At 47.7% G+C, this 13,369-nt stretch overlaps 2 protein-coding genes across 5 annotated transcripts; one reads left to right on the forward strand and one right to left on the reverse strand.

The window, feature by feature from the left end:
- Positions 1-1,272: 1,272 nt before the first annotated feature.
- sgo1 (shugoshin 1) lies at positions 1,273-5,631 on the forward strand. 4 transcript variants are annotated; one of them, XM_061760152.1, is made up of 10 exons: positions 1,273-1,567; positions 1,702-1,866; positions 2,719-2,927; positions 2,997-3,043; positions 3,137-3,195; positions 3,544-4,212; positions 4,293-4,388; positions 4,718-4,897; positions 5,109-5,220; positions 5,303-5,631. In XM_061760152.1, the coding sequence occupies exons 2-10, from the start codon at positions 1,710-1,712 to the stop codon at positions 5,448-5,450; spliced, it is 1,677 nt and encodes a 558-aa protein (XP_061616136.1). In that variant the 5' UTR covers positions 1,273-1,567; positions 1,702-1,709; the 3' UTR covers positions 5,451-5,631. The 4 variants fall into 4 exon arrangements, with proteins under 4 accessions (XP_061616136.1, XP_061616134.1, XP_061616133.1 ...); XM_061760150.1 differs by having other exon boundaries at positions 1,281-1,567; positions 1,705-1,866; positions 5,028-5,220; XM_061760149.1 differs by having other exon boundaries at positions 1,282-1,567; positions 5,028-5,220.
- A 166-nt stretch (positions 5,632-5,797) lies between these two features.
- Positions 5,798-12,914, reverse strand: kat2b (K(lysine) acetyltransferase 2B). The gene is made up of 18 exons (XM_061760148.1): positions 12,487-12,914; positions 11,206-11,335; positions 10,918-11,063; positions 9,933-10,019; positions 9,686-9,867; positions 9,424-9,615; positions 9,234-9,337; positions 8,674-8,799; positions 8,470-8,603; positions 8,194-8,402; positions 7,999-8,125; positions 7,306-7,416; positions 7,094-7,237; positions 6,906-7,020; positions 6,801-6,831; positions 6,660-6,723; positions 6,495-6,579; positions 5,798-6,376 (listed from the first exon to the last, which is right to left on the reverse strand). Exons 1-18 carry the CDS (start codon positions 12,691-12,693, stop codon positions 6,183-6,185), a joined length of 2,388 nt encoding a protein of 795 aa, XP_061616132.1. The 5' UTR covers positions 12,694-12,914; the 3' UTR covers positions 5,798-6,182.
- Between the last annotated feature and the right edge of the window lie 455 nt (positions 12,915-13,369).

The raw sequence follows: 13,369 nt of genomic DNA on the forward strand, positions 1-13,369 counted from the left end.
TTCTCACTGGAAGGCACGACGTGTAGCGTGGACCTACCGTTAATGCAATTAACTGTGTGTGTGTGTGTGGTTAGATTAGATTAGATATGATAAAACATGATGGATAAATAGCCAGAGGTGGTGATGAGTCATTGGAGAGGCTTCAACGGTTAAAAATGTGAAAAGATGAACCTTTATTAGATGTACAAATACTAAAAATAATGCATTGTAAAATTCGTAGAAAATGATATAATTACTGAACATGCAATATAATGCTTGTGTAAAAGTGTAACATATAAATACAATAAATGAACACTAAAATGATAATGAGGCCAAATGTAATAAAAAATATAAATATGATTAAAAAATAATTACCTAAAACATCTAATAAAGCAACGTGAAAATAAAATGCAAATGAATACAAATGGCCTTATGTAAATAATAGTAATGAAATCAAAGCTTAAACTTATACTTCACTGGAAAAAATATATATAGTGACCTGGGATGCTTATTCGTGTTTTCAACCGAAAATGTAAAAATGAAATCGAAATATGAAAAGTTTTTTTCCCATTACAACTTAATATTTTGGGGTTGAAAGTTATCACTTAAGTCTTGTAATATTGCAACTTCTTTTGCATTGAAAATACAAACATTGCCAACTAGTGGCCTGGCATGCTTATCATAGATTTTCTTGTTTTGTTTTTGCAATTTTTTTGAAACAATATCAGTAAATAAAAGGACAAACTACAATAACATATTACCGGTAGCTTGTTATGAGCTATTATTGTCATCTGAAAGTAATTTTTATTTTGACATCATGGTCGCTGGTCAAAGGTGAGACGCTCGAACGTATTCGGATGTTAAAAGTCTACACACCCCTGTTTTCTGATATTAACAAAAAATGAGACCAAGATAAATTATTTCAACTTTTTTTCCACCATTATTGTGACCTATAATCTTTTTTGAGAGGGAAACAACTGAAATAATGGAGTTGGAAAAGTGTGCACACCCTCTACGAACTGGGGTTGTGGCTGTGTTCAGCATAGAAACTGATGTTAAATGGGAGTCGGCACACACCTGCCACCATTTGAAGTGCCTCTAATTAACCCCAAACAAACTGCAGATGTTCTAGTAGGCTTTTCAAAATATATATTTAGTATATTATATTTATAGTGATTAGATAATGTAAACTATTGTATTTAAATCTTTCAAAATGTAAAATGAATTAAGTTTGTAAATAAATTATTTAAATGTAAAAACATTCAAATGAATACATAAATGCAAGCATTAAAGTAAACAATATAATGAAAAGAATACTAAAAATAACACTACACTGAAAAGATGAGGACTGAGATGTTATTTAATGACGAGAGCGCCCTCTGGCGTTCAGTTTACCAGGAAGTGACGTAACTTTCCATGGCAGCCAATGGGCGCTCGTGGCAGGCATTTCGAACTGTGGCTCACGGAGGAGTGAGAAGACGAAGCTGCTCAAAATTGAACTTTTTCGTGTAGTTGACTGCCCGGATAAAACTCACACTTTTTTTTTTGTCAAGCAAACACAGAATTACGTGGATACGAACAACTTCTGGTAGGTTGTTTGGCGAAAGTAGTTGTTTTGAAGCCCGTTTGTCGAGAAGCTAACGCGAGGTAGTGGCGCTAACGTAACTGGTCTTGTCCGAGCGGCCATTTTTATGATCGAACTTGTGTTTTGTCGGTCACAAGCAGGAGCCATGGTGAGGGAGCATCTACCGAAAAAGCCCGTCGGGCGCACTCTGGAGGAGATTAAGGAAAAATTGAGGGAGAAGCGCAACAAGCAGCTGGCCCGAGCCGCGGCGACCAGCAGGACTTTGCGCTCGAGACTCGCCCACCCAAGCGGCAGCAGCGCCGGTATTCGTTTTCATATTCTTAACAAAAACAAAAAAAAAAAATCCATATTGTTATTGCTTTTTTAATTCAACGCATATATTGGTTAATTGTTTTGTGCATTTTATGACCATTATTTTATTTACATGTGTATTTATCGATTGTATTTTATTTTTCAATTACATTTTAAAATATATTTTCGTACTATTTGATTAGTTTATTGAAAAAATGCATATCATTTCTTTTATATTTACTTTGTATACATTATTTTATCAGCTATTTATCATAATTTAAAAGCAATCTATTTTTATTTATAATTAAATGGTGTTCTAAATAATACATAAATGTATATATTTTATGTAGTTATTTTTTCATTCAGGTATGCATAAGAACAACATTTCATTCCACTTGTAGTTTAGAATACAAATAAAAAAATAGTGCTTACATTTTTATTTTTAAAGTAAAATATTTTTAAATTTCATTTGTATTTTTTTATTTAGACATTTTGTTTGCATTTTACTTTTGTTATACTGTACATCATTTATATAATATATTTAATCTCTATTAATCTCAATTGCATTTTTATTCATAATTTCACCTTTGAATTATTGAAACTATTTTATTTCTATTTGTGCTGTATTTGTATTTGATTGCTCATACCTTTTAATTACATTTGAAAAAATAATGAATCTTTAGAATTTAAAAAAATAACATTTTCATTTTTTGGTCATTTTTAGACTGAAGTCTTTTTGTTGTAGTAGCATTCTTATTTTAGTATTTTCTTCAAATCTTTTCAATGCATAGGCTTATTTTGTTGTCGCCGAGAGCATTTTCCTCACAGTCGTGTTCACCGCGTGTTGTCGTCGGCGGCGTCAGGCGGCGCGATGCCGGGCGGACTCCTGAAGGCGGTGCAGCAGAACAACCTGGCGCTGGCGCTGGCGCTGCAGGCGGAGAAGGAGAAGGTGCGGCAGGCCAACGCGGTCGTCCTGCGGCTGACGAGGGAGCGGCAGGACCTCTTCCTGCACCTGCTGCTGCTCAAGAGGGCGCTGCACGAGCGACGGGCCGTCGCCGCTTCCTCTCCACTGGTAACGAACAAGCCGCGACGTGAAATTCGGAAGCAACGTTTTCAAATACGCGGCCGTCTTTTGGTTCAGGTCAAAACATCCGAGCCGCGCCTGGAAGCCGATGTAGAGTCACCAAGGTACATTTGATGATGATGTTTTTTTTGGGGGGAGGGGGGGGGGGGGATCAATAATGTCAGTTTTCTAATAAGGATTGCTTGGGTTTGTGTTAGGAGAGAAAGTGTCGGCGAGTGCAACACCGCCGGGTGTCAGCTCACCCCGATTTGTGCAGGTACGCGCACACGCACACACCGGGAGATAGTATGCGCCGTGCTTAAACTTATGCGACTAGGTTAACAGTATGTCATTCAGTAAATGTTTGTGTGTGTTTGTAAAAGAATTATCTGTGCATGTGTCGGTAATTAAACGACAAAACCAACAGTAAAGACATTCTGACATGAAAGCCTTGAAAAATATTACTTTAGAATATTTGTTTAATCAATTATGACCTTTTGATGGATAACGACTGCCAATATAGCAAATCTGTCAATGTAATTGATTTTCCAAAGGAAATTCTTTACCTTTTTATGATCAAATATGAACTTGACCCATACATCGACCTTTGATTTTATGTCGCCAGATTCTCCTAAAATGGACGCCCGGCCCGACGCTGACCAAATCGCGCCGCCGCCCCCGGTGATGGTGAAGCGAAGACACGGCGACAGAGGAGGGAGGACGAGCGGGAGGCGATCGGACCGCGTGCGAGAACGGCACTCCGTCAGCGAGGCGCACTCGGGGGCGCTCGTCTCGGGACCCCCCGCGCGCAACGAAGGCCGCCGGGAGACAACGACGGAGGCGGCGGCCGAAGACGATCGCATCCGCGCGCGAGACTCCGAACCGACCGGGAACGCCCGCCGACGGCCACGGCCCAAAGCGGACGGGCCCTTGCGAGGACGCAAGCCCGAGCGAGCCCCCCTTAAGAAGCCCTGGGAGAACCCCAAGAGGGTGCGATCCAAGAGCCGGGACCGCAGCGCGCCGCCCCCCCAGCAACTCAACACCTCGCTGGGCTTCAATGACACTTTTGACTTTGACTGTGAGGAGGCCGTCCACCTCACGCCCTTCAAGGCCAAGCCGGACCACCCGGAACCCCCCGCTCCGCAACCCAGCTCGCCGTCGCCCGAGTCGGAAGACAGCCTGTATATGCCCAAGAAGAAGAGCAAAAGGGGGCGCCCGTCCCTCGAGACCACCGAGGCCATGGCCACCCGCAGGGGACGGCCCCCCCAAAGGGACACGAGCCCACCCGAACCTGGTCAGCGATTACATTGTCAGACATTATTTGTGTTTTTATGTTGTCGCTAATAAGTCTGCGCACGTTCGCGCTCCTCACAGCGTTGACAGACGAGAATGCGGCCGAGACGGATCAGGAAGTCGATGGCCACCGATGGGATTTTTCAAACAGTCGTCACCTGATGACGCAGCCGCAAGGTCAGGCAAGACTCGCGCGGTGCTGAAAAAAACTACACAATGTATGTTGAGGTTCATGGATGTGTGTGAGTGACATCGCCTGGCTCAAACTAAAAGCTCAGGCCGCCGCTAACTCAGTGGCTGGCAGCTTCTTTTGAAGACTGGAGCTGGACTGGTTTTACCAACTTACATTCACACAGCGCAATTCTGCACCCGCAGCAATATACCAAATATTTGGAGGAGAGAAAAATGTTTGAATGTAAGCATGTGTGTACAAGTTAAGTAGTTTTGATTATGTCAAATATATGCGAGCGTTTGTATGATTTGCACGGCTTTTCTTTTGTGAACAGAAGCTCTGAGGCAGGACACGGCGGTCGACGCCTCCCCCTCGGTCAGCGCCCTGGCGGACGTCGAGACGATGACCGTCGACGCCGTCCTGTCCCGTTTCGGGGACTCCCTCTGCCCGGCGTCGCCTCCTCCTTCGTCTCCGCTCGCCAGCATATGGCGGCGAGTGACCACGCGCGAGAAACGTACGTCATCTTTTCGGAACGCTGCGCGTTTGTCCACGCGGTGTTAGCTTAGCATTAGCACTCTCCTCCTTTCTTCCGGGGAATCACCGTGCGCATGTGTCCCCCTCTTCCTCGCGCTGCCGTCCTCCAGGCGGCCTCTGGGGCTCGGCTCTGCACGACGCGGCCGGGCGGAGTCGCTTGAGTGACGTGACCAATCTGTCGTCCCCCGCAGCCACGCGCCGCTTCTCCCGCCCCTCGGAGACGGCGTGCTCGTCCACGCCGGCGGCGGCCCGCATGCGTCGCCGCACCGTGGCGGTGAACTACAAGGAGCCCTCGTTGAGCACGTGCGTTAACGCCGTATTTGGCGCAAGTTTGAGTTGGACAAAACTATTGCCTGACCGATGCCCGTCTGTCTTTTCCCCGCAGGAAACTCCGGCGTGGGGACAAATTCACTGACGTGCGCTTCCTCCCGCCGGGCTCGCCCATTTTCAAGAAGAGCAGGAGGTCGCGCGCGTCCACCGGCGCTCGCCACAAACTGGACAAATATAACGAGTCCTTTGTCGGATGTCGTTGATATTTTTGGTTTTTCCCCACAACGTCGAAATGTTGTGCAGTCCCGCTCTTTACAATTGAATTTTTTTACAAAATAAATTGATAGACAAATAGTTGGCCGGCCAACGGACGTCAGTGGAAATGATTGCAAAAATAGCTTAGTTTTTTTTCCTCACTTAATAAATCTCTAAAGTAGCAAATTAGTTTGTATGAAGCCCATCAGTTGATACATGAAGTGTACAAAAAACTACATGTAATATTTGTTTTACAATCGCTTATGTTGCATTTTGCAGTGAAATTATCTTTTGTCATTAAATGTGACAAAACACATTGCGCTTTTCAAAGACGCTCAATATACAAGACTCCCACTTCAACGAGCCTTTTAGTTTTTATTCCGTCTGTAAAAGCGACTAATACTGCGTCGTTAAAATCCACTGTACAAAGAGTCTCTTACAAAAATCTTTTTTTTTTTTTTTTTCTTTATACAAAACAGAAAAACTACACCGTATTGCACAAAGTATAAAGTTGTCAATCTCTATCTGCAGCAAAAATATATCAGAGAGAATAAATTAAGACTTAATTTAAATCGGTTAACAGCAGTCAAATTGTCAGGAAAGGAAATACACACAGAATCAAAAGTGCAATTTTTGATAGTCACACGGCTGCCCTACATGAAACAAAATAGATGTTATGTACATTTTCATATGAGGAGAGCGACTTCTCCTCGCTCGGTTTTTGGCAGGACGGCGGCGATCTACTTGTCGATGAGCCCGGCCTCTTTGATCTTGGTGTAGAAGAACTTCTCGAGGAGGTTGGCGCACTTGTAGTACTCGCTCTCGGGCGGGTTGTACTCGCGGCAGTTGGTGAAGACGCGCTGCATGTCGGCCATGAAGAGTTTGCGCGTGGTGTAGTAGCGGCTCTTCAGACGCTCGCTCATCGTCTTCAGGTCTAAACATACAAACAATAAAATCTTTTTTTTTTAAATGATGGTGTGTGGAAAAAAATGGCCTTTTTTCCCCCCAACGCCATCGTGTTTTTGTTGCGAGGACAACAGCGTTGGACTGACCCATTGGGAAGCGGATGACCTGGTAATATCCCGGCGCCTCCGTTTTCTTCACCGGCTCCATGAAGGGCCACGCGTTTTGGTGACTCTGGCAACCCAAATGAAAAATGAGAACCGACACAAAGCTGGCGCGAAGGCCGGCCGGCCGGAACGTCGGCCGCGCGTCACCTTGACGTGCGTCAGGATGCTCTTGAGCGCGCCGTACAGCTGCTCGGGGTCCTTGGCTTCCTTCCTGCGGCCACCGCGTCAACGTTACAAACAAAACCGACGTCATCCAGCGCCCTAAAGTCTCGGCCGACGCTCACTCACCCTTTCCCCGGCGGCTTCCAGCCGCTCTCACCTGCGGGCGGACGCAAAGAGGTCAGAGGTCAGAAATAAAGGGAGGATGGAAGGAAGGCGGGCGGGATGACGCACGGATGCCCGGGATGCTCTCGATGGGGATCTGCCGCACGCCGTCCTTGAAGCACGACAGGCCCGGGTAGACTTTGCGGATCTGGACCTGCTTCCTCTCGATCAGCTTCTTGATGATCTGAACGAGGACGAGTCGTAGTACACCGCTCCAGACAAAAGTCGCGCGCGCACGCACACACTCGCAAACGCACCTCTTTTTGCTTCTTGATGATGACGGAGAACTCGGTGTAGGGAATGCTGGGGTTGAGCTCGCAGCCCATGAGCGTGGCGCCCTCGTAGTCCTTGATGTAGCCCACGTACTTGGCCTTGGGCACCTTGATGTCCTTGGAGAAACCCTGGCGGAAGGCGGCGCCGCGTCAGCGAGCCTCGTCGGCGGGGGAGCCGGCGCCGGCCGCGAGGTTACCTGCTTCTTGAAGTAGCCGATGGCGTACTCGTCGGCGTAGGTGAGGAAGTTGAGGATGTGGTGCTTGATGTGATATTCCTTCAGGTGGTTCATCAGGTGGGTGCCGTAGCCCTTAAAAAACAAAACCAACAAAAAAGACCCATTTGAGTACGATTTCGCTAGGAGTCTGCGCGTGTATATGCAGTAGACGTAAATAGGAATGTATGGAAGTCAGTAAATGTACAGCTAATGTATAGTGCAGTGTTGCCGAGTAACAAATGACATCATTGAATTACAAAATGTACGTAATTGTCGTCCATTACGTGACTGGGGGGAAAATGTGTCATTAAATCACAGTTTCACAGTTGGAAATTTGCATGATTACTTTTTGAGCTACAATTGAAAAATCACCACAAAAGCTCAGATTTATCAAATGTTTTTTTTTTTTTTTGTGTTGCGACATGTAGTTAGTACATGTATATATTAGTGATGGGCGAGTACCGATACCAGGTTTCGGTATCGGGCCGATACGGCCTTATTTCAAGGTATCGGGTACTCGTGTAGGCTGCCGATACTTAAGGCAAAAAAATACAAAAATCGGATGTGGAGTAAGTCCTCCTCGCCAGTAGTCGGCGCTACACCGCGTTAGTTTGACACATCGGTGAATCATCATTGTTCTTTCAATGATCTGAAATTTTACGTAGGTCAGCTCACCTTAACCTGCTCGTTGGACGTGACGGCGCAGAAGACGATTTCAGTGAAGCCTTGCGAAGGAAACATCCGGAAGCAGATTCCTCCGATCACGCGACCGTCCTTGATCAGCGACAACGTCTTGTGCTTCCTGTCCAAAGCGACAAAATGAACCCAAACCCGTTTCGGGCGAGAAGGCGCCCGGCGGCCGCGGCTCACGGGTCGAAGACGAGGCGCGTGATGTACTCCTTGGGCATGCGGGGCAGCTGGTGCGAGAAGACGTTCTGGAGGCCCACCAGCCACATGAGGATCCGCTTGTTGGGCTTCTGGTTCAGCGAGTTGCCGATGACGTGGAACTCGATCACGCCTCGCCGCTCCTCCAGGCGCGCCGCCTCGTCCCGGGCCGAGTGGGCCGACAGCAGGCCCGTCTGCCGGCGGCGGATAACGTTAACGTCCTCGATGGTCCGGACTCGGCTATGGAGTGGCGGCGCTCACCTCCGGGACGGCGGCGGGGTCGGCGATGGTCGCCATCACCTCGTCGATGAGCTCCACGGGGATGTCGCCCAGCACCCTCGGCCGCTTGCTCCCCTCTTGGGGGAGCGGCTCGGCCGGCTTGCGCTTCTCGCCGACTGCAACGAAAACACGACGGCTGGCAACGTGTCGGCCGAGGACGTCGCAGTCGCACTTTGTGTACCGTACCGGCGGCCGGCTCGAGCGCCGTAGACGTTTTCCTGGCTGGACTGCCGGCGCCGCTCGAGAGGTCCACGGACGACGCTGGGCTGATGCTGTAGTACAAGGGCCTGGCCACTGGGGGCGCACTGACCACTAAAGCGTAAATAGAGAGGCGGAAAAGTTTGATTCTTGCCGATTTCCGTCCATCTACTTCTTTCTTATGTCCACCTGCAAACATCTGCAGGTACTTCTTGACCTGCGCACGCACACCTACGTCCAGCCACTTACTGACTTTGACACATACAGCGGACCGCCGCCGACTTGCGGTTTGGCACCTCCGGATTCACGTCGGCGCAGATGGTTTTTCTTTGTGTTTTGACTTTTTGGGGGGGGGCGGAGGAGGCAATCCTGATAACACTTATGTGGGGTTTATCCCTGCTTATCAAAAATCTTTGGAGTTTAAAAAAAATTAATACAAAAATCCCCAATACAATTATAATGGCTGTCAATCATATGTGGATTTCGGCTATTCGTGGCTCGGTCCGTATCGCCGTTTATGCGGAGTGAGGCGGGGATGTGCGAGTTACCCGTGTGGACGGGAATCTGACCCCCGGGGGCTCCTGCCGAGAATTCTTGGCCCCAGATGGGGGAGCTGTGGCTGTAGACTTCCTCCTCCAGCATGGACAAGAACCTGAAAACAACAACAACAACAACAACAACAATAGACGGCTGAATATTCAGCCTGGAATTTTGTGGCTTTCGTTTCAGCCGTCTGACTTGGGAAAGTGCGTGAGGATGAGCGTTCTCTTCTCGGGCGGCAGCTTGTCCTTCTCCTGCCGGGCCTGCTCCAGCAGCTGCTTGCGCATGACGGTGAAGACGGAGCGCAGCAGCGTGCGGCCGAAGATCTGCGTGGTGTCGTACCGCGGCAGGCTGTCGCAGAACTGCGGCACGTTGCAGAAGCACAGCCACCTGCAAAACAAAAAACAAAAACACGCGTCGAGTCCAGGAGTCGGCCGTCGCGACTAGCGACGCTCGCTACCTGGTGTAGTCGGCCTTGTATCCGGCCGTGTCGTCGTTGGGGAGTCTCTGGCGCCTCTGCGACGGCGTCTCCAGCTGCCAGAAGTTGATCTGCTTGAGGAACATCTTGGCCAGCTCCACGATGGTCTGGTGCTCCTTGGACGGCAGGTGGCTGAATTTGTACTGCACGAAGTTGTTGACTCCCTAACACGTGAACAAGCGCGTTGAGAGCGACTCGGCCGACCGGCTCGGCGCCGTCGCGCGACTACCTGCTCGATGCTGGGCCTCTCGAAGGGCGGGCTCTCCTGCGCTTCCAGCGTGGGCTTGCCCATCTGCAGGACGGATTTCCTCAGCAGCTGCGAGAGCGACGCAAACATCACTCGCCGTCATCGGAACGTCACCGTCGTTCCTTTAGGGAGCGGCGACCTTCTTACAATCCGAAGCGCGCTCGAGCGCGGGGGATGACTCGGAAAAAAGAAATGGCACGTTCGGGCCGACCGGAGGCGCTCGCCGACGCGTCTCGTAAATGTCAACGAGGAAACCGCGCTTTGCTCTGGCCCGCTTCAGTCAACTGACATTTTGTGTCTTTTCTGCGCTTACTTTGAACTTTCCTGTTCTTTGGAGCTAACTTGACGCGGAAGAGGCACAAGTAGACACCATTATTGAAAAAAGGAGAAAAGACATTTATTCTTCTCAGATTGCGATTTTTTTTCCCCTCAAATAAATTTCCTTGAATAAATGCAACTTTAACTCCTCTGAAAATTTGGACTTTTTTTTTTTTTCTTAGATGAATTAACAAACTTAAAAAAAATTATAGTGTGACCTTTCATCCAAATAATTTAAACATTTTTTCTTTATTAGTGACTTTTATCAAGTAAATAATATGAAATTCTCCAAAAAATAATATTATTATTCTTGTCAGATTGTGACTGTTTTCCTTGAATAAATGCAACTTTAGTTCCATGGAAAAATCTAAGAAAAAGTGCTTTCCTTTTTATATAAGGAAAAAAAAAAAACATTCTTGGAAGATTTGTTTCCCTCAAATAAATATACTTGTTCTCTTTGGGTAAAAAAAATAAAATAAAAGTAACTTTTTTTCCCTCAAATAAATACTATTTACTATTTTTTTATACTGTTACTATCACTGAAAAGTACAACTTTTTGTTCTTCAAAAAAAAAAAAAAACATTCCTCCAAAATCCACCGCGAGCTCGCTTTTGAAAAGCGGCCGTGCTTGGATATTTTGCGTGCTTACTTTGAAGAGGGAGAAGTAGACCTGCTTGGTATCGGCGTCCTCCTCCTTGTGCACGCACGTGTACAGGTGCTCCACGTCCAGCACCATGCCCAGCAGCCGGTTGATCTCGTCCTCGGGAACAAGCTCCAGATGGCTCACGTGATCACCTGGGACGAAAAACATTAAAAAGGCTATAATAAAATAAATAACAGACATTTCAAAACACATGAAATGATTGTTTTTGGGTTGGTGTTTTTTTTTTTTTTTGGACATGAGAGATTTGGCGACGGCGCGTTGACGCAGACGCACCCAGCGTGTGCGAGCAGCTGCGGCAGGGCTCGTGCAGGCTGACGGCGACGGGCTGCTGCTGCTCGCTGCGCGGCGGCGTCGGCGGCGGGTTCTGACTCTTCCAGCCGTTGCACTTGCACGCGCCCTCCGCCTGGCGGCGACCACATTAGCGTCGTCAAAGAAAGCGCTAAAAAACGTTGGCAGCTGGAGACTACTGCACAGATGGATTAGGGCGCTGCCACAATGCGTTGCATTAACATTAGGAATAAGACCTTAGTTCCTTGAATGAATGCAACTTTATTTCCTCCAAAAAACAAAAACAAAAAATATATATAATAATCTCTAAAAAAAAACAAAAAAAATTTATTTAAAAAAAACACTTTTTTTGCTTGCATAATTAAAAACATTTTCTCACATTGTGCCGTTTCCTTGGAAAAATCCGACTTTTTTTCCGCCTCAAATAAGAAAAATGTTCTCTCTCGAAAGAAAAACACTCTTATTTTATTTGGAGAAATGCGCACTTTTTTCCCTCCCCGAAAGCTTTTTCTCAAACCAATCAACGTGACAACTTTTCATCTTAAAAATTGCCTTTCATGTCCGCAAAATACACTTCCCCCCCCCCCCCCCCCACACGCACACAAAACCCATCATGAATTCCTGACTTTGCTGTTAAAACGTCGACAACTTCTCGCGTGGCTAAATAAAGCAACCGTCGTGTTGCAAGCGACAGCTGAGCGCGACGCGGGTCAAATGGAAATCGAATGAAAGTCGCTGGAGGCAGGCGGGAGCGCTCAACTGCGCATGCGCTTGGAGACAACAACAAACTCCGCCCCCTTCGCTTGGCCAGCAGCTGCCAGGCTGTCAAAACAAAGACCGTCGCTGCATAAAGCGCCGAATAATCTCAATAGTACGAGTGTAGTGCTCCAGGCCATGTTATTTCCAAGTAGCCGTGGAGCAGTAGAACGCGTTCCCGTTAGGAAGCACCCCCTCCCCTTTGTTTTTGGCCCAATGTTTACACCCGCCCCCCCCCCCCCTGTGAAACCAAGCCTGCACAAGGGAAGGCCCGTGTTGGGAACTCTGCTGGAAACCTTTCAAAATCTCTCTTCTTCTTCTTCTTCTTCTTTTTTTACGCTCTTGCACAAACGTGCATGCAAACGTGCATTAGCGCACTCGTGGCTTCGGGCTTGCATTTGCAGCCAGCTAAAGCGAAACAAAATGCACAAAAGTCGCCTTGACCGCGATCATAATAATAACAGCAACAACAACAATAATCATAAGATAATATCGGGGAGGCGAGCCCACCTTGCAGGACGAATAGACGCCGAGCTTCTCCAGCTTCTTGGGCCGAGGCGACGAGCGGAGCTGCGCCTTCTTCACGCCGATCCGCGCGGAGCCTCCAGCGGCGCCGGAGCCCTCGTCGGCGCCGCCGGGACCCGGAGCGGCCGGAGCCGAGCCCACGGCGCCGATGGCCGGCGAGCCCTGCTCGATCCCCGCGCTGCTGTCGGCCATGGACGTGCCTCTCGGCGGCGGCGAATCCCGACGGAGGGGGAGCGACACCCCCCCCTCCTCCGTCCACCTCCTCCCGGCGGTGGCGGCGGTGGTCGTCGAGCGCCTCCCCCCCCCCCTCTCTCTCTCTCTCGCTCTCCCGGCCGCCGTCCGTCCGCGCTAGTCCGCCAGCGGAGGATCAGAGATGGCGCTCGCTCAGCTTTCTTTTCGAAGTGGAGCGCGCGCTGCCATTTTCCGCCTGTGGGGGGCGCTGCGGCGAGGACGCCCAATAGGCGTCAATGCGAAGGAGACCAGGGAGCCAATCACAACGCTCGCTTCGCGTCGCACAACCGTTTCAAGGTCGAGCCGTCTGACAGCCCAGGGCACGTGACCTTCATTTGACTATGTCTTAACTATTATATATATAAATACATTATGACAATAAATTATGATTAATAAATGTTAGATTTTTTTACATAAGAAAACTACTATGTCTAAGAAAAATATTTAAAAAATAACTAAATATTTTTAAATAATGTTTTGAAAGACATTCTCTCTGCATATATTTTAAAAGATTAGTATTATCAATATATATATATTTTTTTAAGTATGAGATATTTTTTTAAGTTGTATTGTTTGAGAAAAAAAGTATTTTTAAATAAGAAAAAGTATTTTCTAAAGGGAAAAAAAATCTAATTTT

This window comes from Phyllopteryx taeniolatus, chromosome 21 (assembly GCF_024500385.1).
Source record: "Phyllopteryx taeniolatus isolate TA_2022b chromosome 21, UOR_Ptae_1.2, whole genome shotgun sequence".
Taxonomy (NCBI): domain Eukaryota; kingdom Metazoa; phylum Chordata; class Actinopteri; order Syngnathiformes; family Syngnathidae; genus Phyllopteryx; species Phyllopteryx taeniolatus.

Excerpts from the sequence above, each read along its gene's own strand:
- sgo1 (XM_061760150.1), top strand. The coding sequence starts at position 1,710 with ATGGTGAGGGAGCATCTACCGAAAAAGCCCGTCGGGCGCACTCTGGAG. Across the intron at positions 1,867-2,718 it reads CCCAAGCGGCAGCAGCGCCG|GCGGCGCGATGCCGGGCGGA; the intron begins GTATTCGTTTTC and ends CGGCGGCGTCAG. Across the intron at positions 2,928-2,996 it reads TCGCCGCTTCCTCTCCACTG|GTCAAAACATCCGAGCCGCG; the intron begins GTAACGAACAAG and ends CTTTTGGTTCAG.
- kat2b (XM_061760148.1), bottom strand. The coding sequence starts at position 12,693 with ATGGCCGACAGCAGCGCGGGGATCGAGCAGGGCTCGCCGGCCATCGGC. Across the intron at positions 11,336-12,486 it reads GCGTCTATTCGTCCTGCAAG|GCGGAGGGCGCGTGCAAGTG; the intron begins GTGGGCTCGCCT and ends GGTCGCCGCCAG. Across the intron at positions 7,021-7,093 it reads TCATCAAGAAGCAAAAAGAG|ATCATCAAGAAGCTGATCGA; the intron begins GTGCGTTTGCGA and ends GTCCTCGTTCAG.